The sequence below is a fragment of the Cucurbita moschata genome, unplaced genomic scaffold (assembly GCF_002738365.1).
Source record: "Cucurbita moschata cultivar Rifu unplaced genomic scaffold, Cmos_1.0 Cmo_Scf00048, whole genome shotgun sequence".
Classification (NCBI taxonomy): domain Eukaryota; kingdom Viridiplantae; phylum Streptophyta; class Magnoliopsida; order Cucurbitales; family Cucurbitaceae; genus Cucurbita; species Cucurbita moschata.
In genome coordinates this window covers 670,091-689,005 of record NW_019268564.1, presented here as the reverse complement: position 1 = coordinate 689,005, position 18,915 = coordinate 670,091, and the positions used below count along the sequence as shown (strand labels likewise).

At 33.5% G+C, this 18,915-nt stretch overlaps 2 protein-coding genes and 1 long non-coding RNA gene across 4 annotated transcripts; 2 read left to right on the top strand and 1 right to left on the bottom strand.

Moving 5' to 3' along the window:
* Positions 1 to 2,377: 2,377 nt before the first annotated feature.
* Positions 2,378 to 5,181, bottom strand: LOC111435319 (F-box/LRR-repeat protein 7). The gene is made up of 2 exons (XM_023072773.1): positions 4,024 to 5,181; positions 2,378 to 3,110 (listed from the first exon to the last, which is right to left on the bottom strand). The coding sequence occupies exons 1-2, from the start codon at positions 4,820 to 4,822 to the stop codon at positions 2,512 to 2,514; spliced, it is 1,398 nt and encodes a 465-aa protein (XP_022928541.1). The 5' UTR covers positions 4,823 to 5,181; the 3' UTR covers positions 2,378 to 2,511.
* Positions 5,182 to 7,842: 2,661 nt separating this feature from the next.
* LOC111435320 (heterogeneous nuclear ribonucleoprotein A3-like) lies at positions 7,843 to 10,760 on the top strand. The gene is made up of 6 exons (XM_023072774.1): positions 7,843 to 8,144; positions 8,293 to 8,333; positions 8,423 to 8,586; positions 8,667 to 8,766; positions 8,845 to 9,014; positions 9,973 to 10,760. Exons 1-6 carry the CDS (start codon positions 8,008 to 8,010, stop codon positions 10,525 to 10,527), a joined length of 1,167 nt encoding a protein of 388 aa, XP_022928542.1. The 5' UTR covers positions 7,843 to 8,007; the 3' UTR covers positions 10,528 to 10,760.
* Positions 10,761 to 11,265: 505 nt separating this feature from the next.
* Positions 11,266 to 13,009, top strand: LOC111435323. 2 transcript variants are annotated; one of them, XR_002709068.1, is made up of 4 exons: positions 11,266 to 11,440; positions 11,526 to 11,686; positions 11,801 to 12,247; positions 12,536 to 13,009. It is a non-coding gene; the product is annotated as an uncharacterized LOC111435323 (long non-coding RNA). The 2 variants fall into 2 exon arrangements; XR_002709067.1 differs by having other exon boundaries at positions 11,801 to 12,409.
* Positions 13,010 to 18,915: the final 5,906 nt, after the last annotated feature.

The window sequence follows — 18,915 nt, the reverse complement described above, 5'->3', positions numbered from 1 at the left end:
TTTATTTATTTCGTTTCTAAATTTATAACAAATAATTTCTTATATTAATATTTATCAAATGTTTAAAAAGTGATTAAATTTTAAAAAATATTCAATAAAATTTTAAGGTTATCTAAAGATATTTTTTTTTAATTTATGAATTTATTAGATATGCAAAATTAAAATATTATCGATTTATAAAATTTTGTATTTTATATTTTATATTTTATATTTATATTTGATTTAAAAGTCTGATAAATAAGTTTTTATTATAAGCCATTTAAAAAAATTAACGACGTATTTGATGTTTTTTAAATTAGAGACGGATTAGACACTAATTAAAAATTCATGAACATATTAATTATTTTTTTAAATCAAAATTTTATTGAAAATGTAAAAACAATTTTTTTTTAATTAATAATCAAAAGGATTGAGAACGGTATAATCATTACGTGAGAGGAAGGGAACAGAACATTTCTTATAAGGATATGAAAACGTCCTCTTAACACCTTAAGATGAAGCCTTTGAACGAAAAATCATCCTAAATAGGACAATATATACTAGCGGTGGGCTTAGACTATTACAAGTAGTATCAAAGTTAGATATGAGACGGTATGCTAACGAGATTTCGATATGGGTTAAATACCTTGAGGGGAAGCCTTTGAACGGAAAATTGTCCTAAATAGGATAATATTTGCTAACAATGAACTTTGACTGTTACAAATAGTATTAGAGTTAGACATCGGACGGTATGCTAACGAGATTTCGAGATAGGTTGAAAACCTCGAGGGGAAGCCTTTGAACGAAAATTCGTTCTAAATAGTATAATATCTGCTAGCAGTGAACGTAAACTGTTACAAGTAGAATCAAAGTTAGACATCAGACGGTATGCTAACGAGATTTCGAAATAGGTTGAAAAAATCTTTTAGACCAACCTGAAATTTCGGGTCGATAAGTTGGTGACAGACGTATTCTTAATCTTTTAAAAAGTGGGGTATAGTCGAGTTGTAACCCTATTTTCATATTAGTCGGGTCTACGAATCGAATAAACATAGCCCAGAACAATAAAAAAAATAAAAAAAAATCTAACTCAACCGGAAACAATTTAACTTAAATTTAAAAAAAACAAATCCTTAATTATGCCGTGGCAATTACATTGGCGGTGCAACGAATCCACGTGGACGTGAATAATTGGAACAAAAAAAAGACAAATAATTAATTATTTTTATTCCTTTTTCATTAGCTCAAAAATATATCTCAGTATTTATTAATAATATTTTAAAAAATTGAAAATATACATAAAAAGGCTCAAATTATATTATTAATTTAATAATAAAGTAAATAAAAAGATAAAATTACAAAATAATAATAATAATAATAATAAAACAGAAAATATGGAAATTAAATAGAGTTGGTACGTCTGTTTCAAACTAAAAGTTGCTTTGACAAATTCATTTTTTTAAATAAATAAATAAATAATTTGACAGCTCATCTCCTGCCCCTTTTTTTATTTTTTATTTTACAATAATATTTTTAAAAACACCACACTTCCCATAAAAAAAATTAAAAATGCTGTTTTTTATTTAATAAATATTTTTAAAAGACCAAAATAATTTAATTAATCTATCTGATAAGTACCAATATTAATAATATAATTAAGGAAAGTCGATGTATAATTGTTTATGAAGGAAGATTTTAGTTAAATAATTTTTAGATAATTAAAAATAAAATTAATACAATATTGTAACGTGAACGCAGCTTAATAATAATTATAACTAAATTATGCTCGTGGTGAAAAAGTAGATCTTATAAATTTCAGATATAATTTGTATGAAAAGTACAAATATCCTCGTGATGTCCCACATTGGTCGGGGAGGAGAACAAATCACTTTTTATAAGGGTGTGGAAGTCTTCCCTAGCAGACCCGTTTTAAAGCCTGAGAGGGAAAGCCTAAAGAGGACAATATCTACTAGTGGTGGATCTGGGTTGTTACAAATACTTTAAATGCTCGTATTCACTTTATTTGCAAGGACTCGCTCTAAACGGGGATCCACTGTCTATGCACGGAATGAAGGAGGGAATGGAAACATTTTTTTACAGTTAGATAAATGGGGCCGGTGACGAAAATATATTCCCTGCCTCCGTCCTCGCACCCGCCATGCCACGGGGGCATCTCTATCTGACAGATGGTTTATGTCTTTTTTCCGCCATGCCACGAGAGCATCTCTGTCTGACGGATGGTTTATGCCTTTTTTCAAGCTTAATTCATACACACGTCATTCGCAATCGTTTCTACCTCAATTCTCTGCCCGACTTTCTAATAAATTTATTCTCTAAGATCCAATTTTGTGTCGTTTATGAGAAGTGAACGTTAATATTATAATTTAAAAAAAAAAAAACAAACCCATAAACCCTAATTTTATTTTCACGTAAACATCGAACATTTATTCCAACATGAAAGAGTATAATTTATGAATCATCCTTCTTATTTATATGATCTTAAAATTGGGGTTTTCTTTGACCCCATTTGGATCAAACAACAATATCGACGAATCGGCGCGACGCCGAGCTCCCCACGATGTCGGAAACCCTGTCGTCTTCAACCTTGAGCTGTCTCAACTTGGGCAAATTCAGCACACAGAGCTCCAAAGCACTGGCCTGAATTCTTGGACATTGAACAATGTCAATGGCCTCCAAGTTCTTGCAGCTCCGCCACGTGGCCAAGATGGAGGCTCCGGTCAGCCCTTTGCAGCCGCGGAGGTTGAGCTCTGTAATGGAGCTGCAAGAGATGATCATGGAGCTGAAGTCCTTGTCAAGCAACATCTCATTGTAAGATAAGTCAAGAGTTTTCAATTGCTTCAAGCTCTGTCCCATAGTGGCTAGCAACCCGGATTCTCTCGCGACCACGTCGCAGTTAATTAACGCTAGTTCCTCGAGGCAGGGGCCGAGGGCGAGGCCGATGGCTTTTAGACCATCGCCGGTGACGAGACAGCAACTTTGTAGCCGGAGAGATGAGAGACCTCGAAGGTTTGCGGCTATGGCGGTGAGATGCTCGTTGTTGAGGTCGAGAGGAAGACGAAGGTCTAGACTCTGCAATTCGGTTCGGTGGTCGTTGAGGAATCGGAGGAGACCTTTGTTGAATTTGACCCACGATCGAAATACGTCAAAACAACAAGCAAAATAAGCAAAGGAAAAAATTGAGGGAAGATATCTCTTCGAACAAAGTAATATTAAGCTATAACTATAGTGGATAGAACAGTAACTATAGTAGAACAAAGTAAAATTAAGCAGCAACGGTAGTGGATAAAGCAGTAACTATAGTAGAATAAAGTAATCATAAGCCCTATATTGGATAAAACAGTAACTACAGTAGAACAGAGTAATCTTAAGCAGTAACTACAGTAGAATAAAGTAATCTTAAACCGTAAATATAGGGGATAAAGCAATAAATATAGTAAAACAAAGTAATCTCAAGCAGTAACTATAGTGGATAAAGCAGTAAATATAGTAGAACAAAGTAATCTTAAGCCATAACTATAGTGGATAAAGCAGTAAATATAGTAGAACAAAGTAATCTTAAGCCGTAACTATATTGAATAAAGCAGTAACTATAGTAGAACAAAGTAATCTTAAGTAGTAATTACAGTAGAACAAAGAGGGATAAAACAATAAATATAGTAAAACAAAGTAATATCAAGCCGTAACTATAGTGGATAAAGTAGTAAATATAGTAGAACAAAGTAATCTTAAGCCATAACTATAGTGGATAAAGCAGTAACTATAGTAGAACAAAGTAATCTTAAGCCGTAACTATAGTGGATAAAACAGTAACTAGAGTGGATAAAACCGGTCACGAGCACAAAACTTCCACCAATTTCAATGTAATTGTTCTCTAAGTTAAAATTACTAACAATATTACAACTAATTCTACCGTAATTATTTCATAAGTGAGTAACTTATTCTATTATTCGGCTCGAGTTTATATATTTATTATTATATAAGTTAATAACTCGGTAACGAAGGGAAGAATTTACTTTAATCTACCTTCTCTACTGCCGCCGTCATAGACGAGGAGGGAGGTAAGATTCCGGCAATTGTCTGCTAATTTCATCAGAACGCCGTCGGCGATGCTCCGGCAAGTTCGGAGCTCAACTTCATGGAGGCTTGGCAAACACTCGACAAAGGACGAAAACGACCCACCATCGCCGACGGTCTCGCAGCTACGGAGTTGCAATTGTCGGAGATTCTTGCAGCTTCGCCACAGCCAGCCGGCGCCCCAATCGCCGGCGCGGAGACCGGATAAACAGAGGCTCTGAATCGCCAAATCCGCCGATTCCCACTCCCAATCGTCGGAATTCAACTCAATTTCAAAACCCTCGCCGGAGCTAACCGAGACAGAGAGCGATTTCAGAGATGGGAAATTAACGACCCACCGGAAATTCAACGGCCGAGATATGTTGATAGAGAGAGAAGCGAGGTGGGTACAAACAGAGGATAGAGAAATAAGCGATGAGAGAGAAACAGGACCGGCGAGGAGTCTTAAAGACTGAAGATTTTCACAGAAACGGCGGATTTTCCAGATGACTTGGGTGGAAAGAGTGGCGGTCGGCACGGCGGAGGAATCGGCAGAGAGAATTGAAAGGGATGAGAGAAAGGGGTAGTGGGAGAGGAGAGACGAGAGAGATGAAACAGAGGAATCACAGAGGCGGAGAGACAAGGCGGTTTTGGAGGTCCGGTAAAGTCGGAGCCACCGCTTCGACACCAGAGACACAGCGGAAGACGACGGCGACGGCAGCTTTTGAAAAATTTCTTGAATCAATTCATCGCAGAGCAAGCTATCCATCGATCCTATCCAAATTCTTCTCTCTCTCTAACTTTCTCTCTCTAAAATTTGTTCATATTCCTTCAATATTTCTTCAGAATCTTCTCGACCCACTTCAAGTTATGGAGATTCCAAGAAACCCGTCCAGTTTCTCTCCGCCGTGAATCGGTTTAAGAGAGAGAATAGAGGAGAGAGAAAGTAGTCCTTGTGGATTTCAAGCACTTACAAGTAATTGTCCAAAGCAAACCTTTCATTCAAGCAATTCTTTCTCCTATTGCTTTTACCTAATAAAAGGGTTCCACTTAAACGATTCCTTATCTTATAAAACTCGAAAAATAATCATCATTTCTCGAGAAGAATTATTCAATATAGTTGCTACAATTGCAACTTGCAATCTTCCTCGATGCGGGTTTAATAAAGGCTCGAGTTATAGTCCTTAAACGACTTAATACCTCGTGTAGAATTATCATCCACACTCTTCGACCTCTGTTGAGTAACTATATTATGAAAAAGGAAACAAAACATTCATTACAGATAAACTTATCCTTAGTATACGCATTTTTAAATCGTTAGCTATATGTAATGGACAAAAGCGGACAATATTGACTAACAGTGGACTTGAGTTGTTGCAAATGGTATCAAAACCATGTTCCGAGACAGTATGTCAACAAATACGTTAGGACCCCGAAGGGGTAGATTGTGAGGTCCCACATTAATTGAAAGGGAAGTACGAAACATTTTTTTATAGGTGTATAAACTTTTCCCTCGTAGATATGTTTTAAAATCGTGAGGCTAATGATGATACATGAACCGAAACAGACAATATCTGTTAGCAGTAAACTTAGGTTTTTAGAAGACCGGGAAGAGGGGTCTTTCTCAAATTGGAGTAAATGGACAAAGAGATACCTCAATGTTTGGTCGGACATTGCTTCTTGGGCCCAAATGCTATTTTCCAAAAGGGTGGGGTCAAAATTTTAATTAAACCTATTTTGTAGGGTACAAGAATAAATAACTTAGCAACAACATTGGGTCATTTTCTTACAAATATAACTGTAAAAAAAAATAATAATAAAAAAACATTTAGATACCAATAATTAATCTTTTAAATATTTAAATTTGGTCATCGTACTTTCAACGTATCGTAAGATTAATCTATATAGTTAATTTAGGGTTATATTCATGTTCCGTCTTTTATTGAATTATTTATTATTATTATTTTATCAAATTCGATAATTTTTAAATATTTAGAAAAACGTAACTAAAAAAATTTAAATTATTAAATATAATATTTAATGAGGAAAGAACCAAAATTATTATTTTTTTTTAAATATCCAATACAAAATAAAAATTTTAAAAATTCGAGTTTTAATTTGACTTCAAAAAATAATAATAATAATAAAGCATGATCGAAGACGATGTCTTAATTCTAGCTCCATTCAAGTTTTTGGTGTCGTAAAATATAAAATTAAAAAATATTAATATTGTATTTTATTGAATAATTTAATAGTATAATTATTTTATTAAACTTGATGATAAAATAAAACAAAAAATAATTTTTAAATATTTTTTAAAACGGATGAACTAGTTTATTAGATAGTTAAAAATTTGGTCAAAAAATTAAATAAAAATTATTTTTTAAAAATTTTTCGAAAAAAATTAAAAAAATTAAAAAACTCGTTTTAATTTTAATTCCAACAAATAATAATAAATAAATAAAGCATAGTCTAAGTTAACGTTCTAGTCTTAGCTTCACTCAATTAAAGACTTGCAATTTAGATAAAAAGCTGGTAAAGCAATCTCAATCATTGAAACGCCGTCGTTTTATTGTAGAATATGGTTATTCCCGACAGCTGTCGGTTGCATCTGGCTTGAAGACTCCACTGACGGCTTTTGTAAAATAAATAAATAAATAAAATAAAATCAATTATATATATATATATAAATTCGTGGAGTTATGACGTGTGAAGAATAAAATATTAAAAATAAATCAATGAATAATATATTAGAGAGATGTTTCTCTGCTTTGGCCTATTAGTCTCGCCGTTAAGCTCACGGTTTTGAAACGTGTCTATTATGGATGGGTTTCTTAAACCAAACTCACCGCTAACAGATATTATCTGTTTTGGCTAATTACATCTTGCCGTTAGATTCATGGTTTTTAACGCGTCTGTTAGTGATACATTTTCACACTCTTATAAACAGTACTTCGTTCCCATCTCGAACCGATGTGGTAGTTCACAACTCAACAAAAACCTTACAGGTTGAGTGGAGTTTAACAAGTTTTTTTCTTCGGATCATCAATTTCTCAATATTCAATCTTGTCCTCCATTTTAAGACTAAAATCTTGCCCCCTTTTTGTGTCGTTAACTTAATGACGTTAGATCGAGTTTAACTGAAAATGTTGCATTTCGCTCTTATGCTGCTCGTTCTTCTCTGGGTGATCGGCGGAAGTTGCACGAAACGACAACTCGTTTCACATCAGGTCTGCACATTGGCTACCCGATAACTAATCTAGTGGATTATGGGTTGTAAGGGGGATGATTGCTTCAAATGGTTACTCTTTAGACCGATAGGTTAGCAGGGTGTCGTATTTTGTGCGCTCCGAGAAAAAAGTTCATAGTTCCTAGGTTTTTGACCTTTTATCACACTAAAAGAACGATCTAATGACCGATAGTTGCATCAGTGAAGATCCACTCTCCCCGTAAACCCACATTAGCTCGAGAACAAACACACAGGTTATTGCTCATTCTCGAAGCAACAATAATATTATTATTTTTTAAATAGTGTATTAAAAAAAAAAAAGACAAAAATTAGTTATATTTTTTATAATTTAGCCTTTTTTTTTTTTACTTATTTACATAAAATTTTAAATAAAATGCATTTAAATTAGTTTCAATTTAAAATTTAACTCTATTTTTTTAAAATGGCAGGGTTAAATTTGTAATTTTAGTAGGAAATTCCGGTTATACGCGATTAAAATAGGCCGGAGCGCAGCAGATAAGAAACCGATATATTTATAGCACGGTGAATTGGCGGGCCCGGCTCGAGGTTGTGGCGAATTGCGAATTCTAGGGTTTAAGGGCGCCATTTTTCCGTTCTCGGCGCTGCGAAACCAGCGAGCATCAACACATGTCTTCTAGGGCTTAGTCATTTTTCTTGTTCATTTCTCTTAATCCTCCCTCTCTTCAAGCTCCTCTGTTCCATTAATGTCGGAAAACTCCATGGATTCCAAGGTAAATGATGGTGTTACTAATGGTGAACACGACGACCCCAAGACCTCGAACCATGAAGACGATGGGAGTAGACATGACCGTGCCTCTCATGGCGATGGGGCCAGTGCTGGGTAAGTTATCATTGTCGGGGTTATTTTTTTTTTGGAGTATTTTGTGGTGCGGGAATGGGGTTCGTGATGAAATCGCGGAAATAGGGTTCTGACGTTTGGTTTTATGTTTTTTGATCCGTGTTTTTTGGTTATTTGAATGCTGCTGCAGGAAAATCTTCGTTGGAGGTTTACCGAGGGAAACAACTTCCGGTTAGTTTTTTCATACGGTTGTGCCTTTCCTATGAATTGTTGTTTTGTTGTTATTGTAATAGTGGGGGTTTCAATTGATTATTTTGCAGCACAATTTGTTAATCATTTCGGTGAATATGGAGAAATTACGGACTCCGTTATAATGAAGGACCGGAAGACTGGTCATCCCCGCGGATTCGGGTTTGTGACTTATGCTGATCCCTCTGTGGTAGATAAAGTCATTGAGGACTCACATATTATTAATGGGAAACAAGTAGGCCTGCATTTAGTGTTGATTTTGAGTTAGCTGTTAGGTTTCAATGATTTCAAGCTCAAACTTTGACTTAACTTTAGGTGGAAATCAAGCGAACAATACCCAAAGGTTCTTCTAGTTCTCGAGATTTCAAGACCAAGAAGATTTTTGTTGGTGGAATTCCGACATCTGTAGACGAAGGTAACTTATTGTTTACATGAATGATTGTTTAGATGGTACTATGAGGTATAGCGTGCTCACTTTTTAAGTGTCAAGCAGATGAGTTCAGGGATTTTTTTATGCAATACGGCGAGGTTCAGGAACACCAGATTATGCGTGACCACTCCACTAGTCGGTCTCGTGGGTTTGGTTTCATTACATTTGAGACAGAGCAAGCAGTTGATGAACTCTTGGCAAACGGAAACAGGCTTGAGTTTGCCGGCAGTCAGGTCAGCAGAGTTCTTTCCTAGCTGAACTAATCTCACATTTTCACTTTCTATCTTTTATAGAAAATAATTTATGTACACAGGATTTTAGATTCTATTTACCAATGGGCTAGTTGTTTTTGATCAATTATCAATTCTGTTTGAGCAATGGACAAACTTGTGGTTGCATGGCCTTCGTATTTATTTTGTCGATCAATTTCTTGGATTTTGGAATCTGAACCTTTTTCTAACATATATGATACTAAAGAGAGATTTGATTTGAAAAGTCCAAAAGTTCTGGCTTAGTAGTCAGTATTTCTTATTAGTTCCACTTCGAACCTGTCATTCACTCAAGTTCTAAATTTCTTAAATCTCTATATATGTACGCGAATACAATTTACTGAACTAAGGCGAAGTTACCCCATGGCACCATATTATTCAATTGAGAAGTCTATAGGAAGCCTCAAATTCATTTCTTGCGAGAGTTGCTCAGGGTTCATCTGGAGTGAAGTTTGAAAAAGTTTTAAATCTTTGAAATCTATTTTGCATAATGATTTTGGAAACCATTAGTAAGCGACGTAAAATGTAAACTAGTAGGAAATGGTATATATATATATATATATTGAAGCAGTGCTGCGTATTGTTTGATTACTTTTTCCAGTTTATTGACTCTAATACTAAAACATTTTAAACTGAGAAAATCAAAGTGAATGGAATCAACTTTTGAACATTTTCATAATCAAAGCTCATTCGATCACTGCCATTGTCTCTTACTGAAAGCCATTTTTTTTCAATCACATGCTTATCAAATTAAGATACACGTTGAAAAGAAAAGGTTAGTTGCAATGAGGTTTTATATCGGTTCCTGTATGGTTTTTTCATTGTATTGGTCATGTTGAAAAGAATAGAAATTATTTACTAAATATATTCATCAGTTGAAGTCAATTTTAACAGTTAAGATTAATGCTTCTTTGTTTTAAAGGTGGAGATCAAGAAGGCTGAGCCGAAAAAGGCAAATCCACCTCCCGCCCCTTCAAAGAGATACCATGATTCAAGGCCAAGTTACAGTGGTGGCTATGGTGATGCATATGGGGAGTTTGGAGGTGGCGGGTATGGTGGTGGTTTTAGGGCAGGTGGACCATACGGTGCTAGAGGTGGTAGCTATGGTGGATATGGTGGATATGGTGGAAGTGATTTTAGTGGCTATGGAATGTATGGTACTAGTAGCATTGGAGCATACAGGGAAGACCCTTCTATGGGGTATTCAGCTCGTTATGGAGCTGGCTTTAGCAGAGGTTATGATTTGAGAGGCGGTTATGGTGGACCTGACGAGAGCTATAGCACGTATAACAGCGGTGGTGCTCCTAATACTGGTGGGTATGCAGGTAGCTACGATATGGGCATTGGCGCTGGATACCCGGCAGGTGGTAGAGGCTCGATCTATGGAAGTAGAGGAGGAGGCGGAGGAGGAGGAGGAGGAGGATACGATGGTGCAGGGAGTACTCCAACTGGTCGTTATCATCCTTATGGACGGTAGTAGGTAGCAGTGGGAGCTTTTGTTAACTGATGTTCTATAAGGACGGTTGTCAAAATAATGATAAAATATGTGTGCTTCTTACCGTCTCATCATTCCTGCCTTGTTCACCAGGACCACAATTTTCAAAGATTTAGAATATGACTGTACAATTGATTGACTAACTTGCTGGAGATTGTGCCAAGATTATGTATCATCAATTTTTCCATTTGGCTATCAATGATTTAGTTGTTTTATTGACCTGTCTATTTTAAAGCATGTTTAATGAATTGGAATATTTCGGTTTCGTTCCATTACATGTGGTTCGAAATTTTCTTTTTGACACCACAAATGCCACAAAAAAGGGCAAATCATGGTGTTATGAAATTAAGATAAGGACTCAGCAGAGAGTACAAGAAGGTTATGCCTGCACTCGCAACTCTCAGTAGAGAGATGTCATGATAATTGCTCTCTAAAGTCTCTGCCATCATCCTTGTAAGTTTCTCTTCTTGGCCACTGAATTTCTTACTCATTGATTGCTGCTCCTTCTACAATGTTGTGAACAGGATTGATTTCTTTTTCTTTGATGTAATTGATGTGAATTGACTCGTCAATTATGTGGATAGTCTCCAAAGTTCGGGCTTGGATCGGTGCGAACTTTTTTAAAACAAAAAATGGTTTAGGGTACCTTCGATGTAGGAAGCCGAACTCATCGTATGGCTATGCTCTAAGCACCGCCCCCTATGATGTGACTGTATCCTTATGCAAGTATAATGTAATAGTCATCATTGATAGGCCATTATTAAGTTTGATGAAATAGTCATCATTGATAGGCCAATTGCGATTAGATTCTTGAGTTAAAACAGGGATGGTTCTTTAAGCTTCATCATGTGATAGTCATATGAAAGTTGCCTAAGATCAAATGCGAAAGGCACAGGTAATGTTTCGATGAGTATGGTTCTTGTGTTTGTGGCTGTCCTCTCCATTTTTAGCGACTGACCTTTGTCACTTCTTTTATAAAGCCAAGAATCAAAGTGGAGGGATGCTTTTCAAGACTATTCATCATAATGATCATACCCGAATGGAGATCAACGACAGCGTGAGTGACGACCCCCAATAATTCATCGGTTGGTGGTTCGACTTTTTCAATAATACCACGTAATCGCTCGAACTGTCTTATCAGGTTATGAACAAGGAGTTTGGACATTGCATTTTCAATTCTAGAATGTAATGAATAGGCAAAGCTTGATTGATGATCTCTACCTGGAACTAAATTTCAATCATTGTTCTTTTTCAGATGTCTGTTGGTATGAGGAGTCGATTTCGCATGGTCCCGACATCCTTTGATAGTATACTGTTTGTGGTAATACCCCCTCCTCAAATTCCATGAATCAAGACCATACCATATGCCACATGACTTGTTCCCATCATATTTTTGCCATATTTTTTTGTTTCTTCTCATTTATCACTGCTGAAGATGGATGGTAGGCCTTTGTTTTGCAGGCTGTTCGAGATTTCAGCCTAACATTATCTTCTTGGCCTATAATAATGTACCTCTGTTGTGTTCAGTCTTCTTGATTCTTTTCCCTGTTCTTGATTTTTTTATTTTTGTTTGTGTTTCTTTGTTGTTTTTTGTGCAGAATCCACCTGTAAAAACACCACATCAGATAGAGGTCAGTTCTGGAACTATCCATTCTGAATCTTTACTCGTTTCTTGCTGCTATGAGTTCTTTTTCTAGAATAGGTCGAAGTAAAAGTAGAACGACTGGTTTAGATATCTCGATATCTTCGAATCATTGAAAGTTTTTTTTTTTAAAGTTCTAGAAGAGAGTGGGTGGGGAGCGTACAAGATCCAAATTTCTGACTACTCGATCAAGAATATGTTGAATACATATCCTAACCATAGGTCGAAGTAAAAGTAGAACGACAGATTTAGACATCTCGATATTTTCGAATTTTTTTTTTTTTTAGTTCTAGAAGACGTGGGTGGGGAGCCTACCATATTCAAATATCTGACTACTCGATCAAATAGGTCGAAGTAAAAGTAGAACGACAGATTTAGACATCTCGATATCTTTGAATCATTGAAAGTTTTTTTTTCAAGTTCTAGAAGACGTGGGTAGGGAGTGTGCAGGATTCAAATCTCTGACTACTCGATCGAGAATAATCGAGTACATATCTTAAGTTGTTGTAGGTTAGTTGACTCATTGAACTTTGCGAATGTATATGGATATACAAATAGGTTTATTAGGCATTTTAAAACGTAGAATATATGTCTTAACCCGTTATTAAAGTTAGTTGAGTCATTGAACTTCGGGTATATATGGACTCACGCAGGATTATTAGACATATTTCGAAGTTTGTGTATGCATACATGCATGCATATGATACGAACATCGAGTTACGTACAAGAATATGGCAATTATTTTGTTTCCTTTTGTCTTGAAAGATATATCCAAAGGCTATCTAGTTTAAGTTAAGTAACGGTTGTAATCTTGATGATAAACGTTGACGAGCATTTAGAAATTTAGAAAGATTAAACGCTATCTATGCTTCTTGAATTATAATATATATATATATATATATTAAGTGGGAGAGGGGATATATCTCAGTCTCATTTATCTAACGGAAAAATATGTTTTCTCTTTCTATTTGAGAGCAGGATCTCTCCCGAAGATTTTAATTGTAAGTGGTGACGGGAATAGGTGAGTTTGATGAATTAAAAGCTTCCCGAAGTAATGATCTGTAATTGAACAACATTAATTTCTTAATCTTTGAAATTAATACAAGTTAATTTATAAGAAGTTGTTCAAAACCCATGATTGAAATGCATTATTATTTATGGTTCATTGAAGTTGATTTGAACACGACCAAACCTTGTCATTTCAAATCTACTAATTAAAACTTTCTTACAAAAAATAAGCGACAAAATCAAAACAATTTTGATTGATGTTAAATTTACTCAGATTTGTTGAGATGCTCTCTTTCTCTCTCACCATCCCCACCCTTTAGAGAATGAAAATAAAAAATGATTGTTTCAATCATTGGGGGCACTTTGGTCCACGTTTTAGTTTCGGGTCGAAAATTCTCGATCAACCACTACCCTTAGAGTCGACGACATAAGATGTCGATCAATATCAGATTGAATAGATGTTTTAGTCTTTGATGATTTAGACAATTTAATTTAGTTGCTTGCATTTAATGATGTTAATATTGGTGGTAGGATACCGAGCTAGCTGAACATTGCTAAAGTTTTTGTAGATGTGAGATCCGAGGTTGGGTGTAAAGGGAACAAAACAGTTCTTTAAGGGTGTGGAAAGGGAACAAAACCGTTCTTTAAGGGTGTGAAACTTTTCTTGAGTAAATGCGTTTTAAAATTATGAGGCTCACAGCAATACATAATAGGTCAAAATAGGCCAAAATAAACAATATCTTGTAGGGATGGGCTTACGCTCGTTTAATGTTACATAGACTTCTTCACTTTTTTTTTTTTCGAGAAAGAAACTAAACGGGTTAATATCACTTTCTCATTATTAGTTTATTAACCACTATTTTACCTTTCTAAGTTATTTTATTTTATCTATTTTTTAAAGTAAAATTTTAAAAAATAAAAATATAGTTTGTCAAAACTTATTTTCGTTTATCAAATTTAGGGAATAATTGTGCTATATTAATACATATTTTTAAAAATTCATTCTTAATAAAATTGCAAGAAAATATTTTTAAAAAGGAAAAAAACAAATAATAAACTAATTATGAAATATAAAATAAAATAGAAAGGATTAAAATGAAAAAAAAAACGAATAAAACATAAATTATTTTTTATATAGTCAAAGTTGAGGCATTTAGTGGGCCCCACGTTACGATCTTCCATTTTACAGGAAAGCATGTCTTTGTATGGTCTCCATCCATACCCTTTTCTTTCAATTTATTATCAATTCCATTAAATATATTATTATTATTATTATTATTTTTTTTTTTTGTGCTCGACCGATAAATTATTGGGAGCTACACCAATAAAAACGAGGTAAGGGTATTATCGAAATTTTAAGAGTTGAAACACGTGCGAATTGCTCTGCATAGTGTTCAAGTAGCGAAAAGCGACCCATCTACTAGAAACAATTATCATTGTTGGAATCTCTCGAACCTGAACTTATTTATTTTTCTTTTTTTCTTTTCATTTTGTTTCTATTCGATCTTTAATTTTTTACTATATATTCGTTAAATTTTATTTTTAAGACGAAGGAAAACTTTTTTAAGAGTATAATAATTTTTTTTTTTTGACGAAAAATTATTTAGGAAAGAAAATATATTATTTTTATAAAAAGAAAGAAGAAATAAAAACAAAAGCATTATCCAACTAATTTAATATATTTCCAAGGAATTTATTATAATATTTAAAAATTACATTCTAAAAAATTATTTTAAAACTCATTTAAATAAAAAAAAAATAAAACAATTTCAAAATTTCGACCGACATAAATTCCAACTCACAAATTAATAGATACTATGAACTTAATTTTAATTTTTTAAAATTAAAAAAATATTAATAAAATAAAATAAATAAATAAAAAATAAAAATACAGCCATCATAAGGACTCCGCAACCACCTATGACCTTCGTGCTTTTACACTGCCAGCGTGACACTCTGGGCCCCACTTCCTTCCTCTTAGGGCGGCTTTATCAACAAAACATTATTGCTATGGGGGCGCCTCCTGTGAATAGACCATTTTACCCCTGACACGTTGGACCTTCTTTTTTTTTTTTTTTTTTTTTTTTTTTAAAAATATTTGGTTAAACTTTTATTGGAAAATAAGCTCAAATTGATGGATGATGATACTTACCTTGAATGATCGATTCTTTGTCACCTTTCTTCTGAATCTCGAGATAAGCAATTGAGATGTTGAGCTACCTGATCGTTATGGAAATGTTGAGTTCGACTTTCAAAGTCACCTACTCGAGAACATGTGTAAAGAAGAATTGTAGGTTTTCGAAGGTGGGCTCGAGATAAGACCATAGTCGTGAGTGTAATATGTCAAATTAAGAGATCGATTACTAGAAGAAAGGTTTCGTGGCATGGACATCATACACACAATAAAAGACCTGGAAGTTTATCCCGACCCATTCCAACTCCATTATCAGCTCGAGGGCTATATGATTGTCGGTTCGGAGTTTCAGTGTTAGCAACATCCTTAGAATATATTGTTGCTTTAGGTGCACCTCTCGGCTCTCGATTGCTTTAGTTGTATCTCATTAGCAACAGTGTTTTTTTATCCCAATTATTAGGTCGGAATAATCTTTTTAGTAGAATAAATGTAAAATGAAGATTTGAAAGTCTGACCTCTAAATGTTAAAATAAAATATAAGTAAATAACTAAAATTTTCCCTCCAATATGAAAAGACGAGTTTGCCCTTGGGATGTGGGCCCTTTCAAAGATTTGTTAATATTAAAAGTTATAAGGGTAAAGTATTTATTAGGAAAAACAAATATAAGTAAATAATATATTTATTAAGCGGATTTGTTAGAATGAAACGCGCCGTACGGGATTACAGCCGACCACGTGCTTGGTCGTTCTGTTCACGTGCGAGCATGTGGTTTCCCGCCAAGAACTTAATGATTATTATTAATTTTAATTACTTTCTATTCCACATCACCATGTGATTAACATTAACATTAATATTAATTTGTGAGTTTTATTTTATTTTTAATCTAAATACAATTGGAAAATTATTAATATATATATATATATATACACACACATTCTTGTCACAATCGCACTCTTGCAGCAACGGGACATCGATTGTACGACACTTATTCTAACTTAGAGAACACGTCATCTGCGAGAAACAGACAATGTCGGCGTATGCTTGAGCTTCGGTCACGTTTTAAAAAAATATTTTAGAAAATGTGAGCGAGAAAATACGTTGAAAACAAGAAAGAAATCAACGTTATAAGCTAAAAATGAGTAGGCAACAACGACTTTGATAACATATAACCCGGGTAGATGGTTACAATCGTACTCTTGCAGTGGGGGGACAACGACTGTGCGACACTTGTTCTAACCCAGCAAACAAGTCAACCATGAGAAATTCAAACTAGCGGACAACGTTGATGTATCCTCGAGTCTCGAGTCATGAGAGAATAAGCAAGCAACAATAATAGTCGTAACAAATTATATTAATAGAAATTAAATTACTTTGCATAGTTGAAACCATAATGCTAAATATTCAAGAACAAGCAACAATAATAGTTGTAAAAAATTTATGCAATTAAATAATTCATTAAATTATTTGTTTTTGTTAATTCATATATATATATATATATATATATATATATATATATATATATATATATATATTGTAATGTATTACATTTATTATTTTCTCCTAACAATAAAAATGCATTAAATCTATATTTTTATAAAAAAATTAATTTATATTTCTAAATTAATATTAATTTTGATTTCTATGATAATTGTGATTTTTTTTTTAACCTTTTTTTTTGTCTGAGAGTAACCCAATTTTTTTTTTTATCTTATTTAGCTACGATCACATTGATTTTAACTCTAACGATAGTTCATATCTTATCCACTAAACTACGATCAGACTGATATTTATCCCAACGGTAGTTCATATCTTATCCACTAAACTATGATCAAACTGATACTAATCCTAACGGTAGTTCATATCTTATCCACTAAACTATGAACAGACTGATACTAATCCTAACGATAGTTCATATCTTATTAACTATGCTACAATCGAACTGATTCTAATCTTAACTGTAGTTCATATCTTGTCCACTAAACTATGGTTGATGGATCCTAACCCTAATGGTAGTTCACATCTTACCCACTAAGCTATGTTCGGTTGATCCTAACCCTGACGATGGTTCATATCTTATCCACTAAGCTACGATCGGACTGATCCCAATCCTAACAGTAGTTCACATATTATCATCCACTAAGCTATGATCAGATTGACCCTGATCCTAACGATAGTTCATATCTTATCCACTAAAATACGGTTGAATTGACCCTAACATTTATTCAACACCATGCTCGAGAATCTATATACCCAATATTTTTTAATAAATTTTCACTATTTTGCATAATTTATTTTAATGTAAAGTTCATCGATATTAATTTTATTGAATTTTTACACGAGAATGCAATAATATCTTTAATTTTTAAAATATTTTATTCTCAAAACATTTTATTCCTAAACTAATAAGAAAATAATTAAATGATTAAATACCTTTTATCTCGGCCTCTCGTGACACGTGTCTTCTATTTTTCTTTTTAAGAAAAATTTGGAAATTAAAATATTATTAAATGAAAATCTATTATTACTACCAAACAAATGTCCCTTTATAACCACATTTTTAAAGCTTTTGTTTTATTATTTTTTATTTTTCGTAAAAAGGTGTATTAATTTTAAAAACATTTTTTTTATTTATTAATTTTTGGTTAATACTATAATAATAAAAAATTATTATATAAAAAAAAGTAATTAATTAATAATTATAATCTGTTAATTAGGTGGAATCTCAGTGTTTTTTTCCCTTTTTTGTTTGTTAAATTAGGTGAAATATTTAATTAAGTGGATCTAAAAAGGGTCGTGTTGACAGGTGTACAAACATAATATAATATAATAATATATATATATATATAAAGAAATGGATAATTTTTATTTTTAATATAATTTTTATTAAAAAGTTATTTGAGCGAGACGGGACGTTGATTTATTAGAATCGAAGGTCGAGGATAAGGAATATAATCTTTATTTCCGTCCCCGTTCAATTAGCGGATAAAAATCTCTCTCTACTTCCTCCCTCATTCCCTGTTTAAACGGGGATTCCCATTCTATTTAGAATAGGTACCTGTAATCCCGACCTCGTGGAGTAAATGGATAGCTATAATTAAATATTAAACAATTATAATTCTTTTTAAAATAAAAATTATTAAAATATTTATTTCAATTATTTTTGTTCATTATTGTATTTATTTTGCAGAGGGTGGAAAAATTTAAATTCGGTCTTTTAAGTTGAGTATACAACAAGTTAAGTTTGAATTATGTTCGAGTTGTCATTTTAATTATTATAATTATTCAACGAGTAATTATTCGATAAATAAACAACTCGAGACTTTGAAATATTTATTTTAACGTGCCAATATTGTCAACACGAGCATACCTGAACCGTTAAAATATTTGTTCATCTGTCCAGATTAAACAATTTTTACTCGAAATCGAGCAGATTAAATAATGAGGTTATTAAGTGGGGCAAAAATTAGGAGCGAAATAAAGAGTAATACCAACTAAAGGTTATACTTTAAAAGCTAGACTTAGTCCGTGCGTGGTTGTTGTTACCTATCGAGGACTATCGAACATAGGTTCAAAACGTATCTACCT

Coding starts and splice junctions, on each gene's coding strand:
- LOC111435319 (XM_023072773.1), bottom strand. CDS start 4,822: ATGGATAGCTTGCTCTGCGATGAATTGATTCAAGAAATTTTTCAAAAG. Junction 3,111..4,023: donor TGACGGCGGCAGTAGAGAAG/GTAGATTAAAGT, acceptor AATTCAACAAAG/GTCTCCTCCGATTCCTCAAC.
- LOC111435320 (XM_023072774.1), top strand. CDS start 8,008: ATGTCGGAAAACTCCATGGATTCCAAGGTAAATGATGGTGTTACTAAT. Junction 8,334..8,422: donor ACCGAGGGAAACAACTTCCG/GTTAGTTTTTTC, acceptor ATTATTTTGCAG/CACAATTTGTTAATCATTTC. Junction 8,767..8,844: donor TCCGACATCTGTAGACGAAG/GTAACTTATTGT, acceptor AGTGTCAAGCAG/ATGAGTTCAGGGATTTTTTT.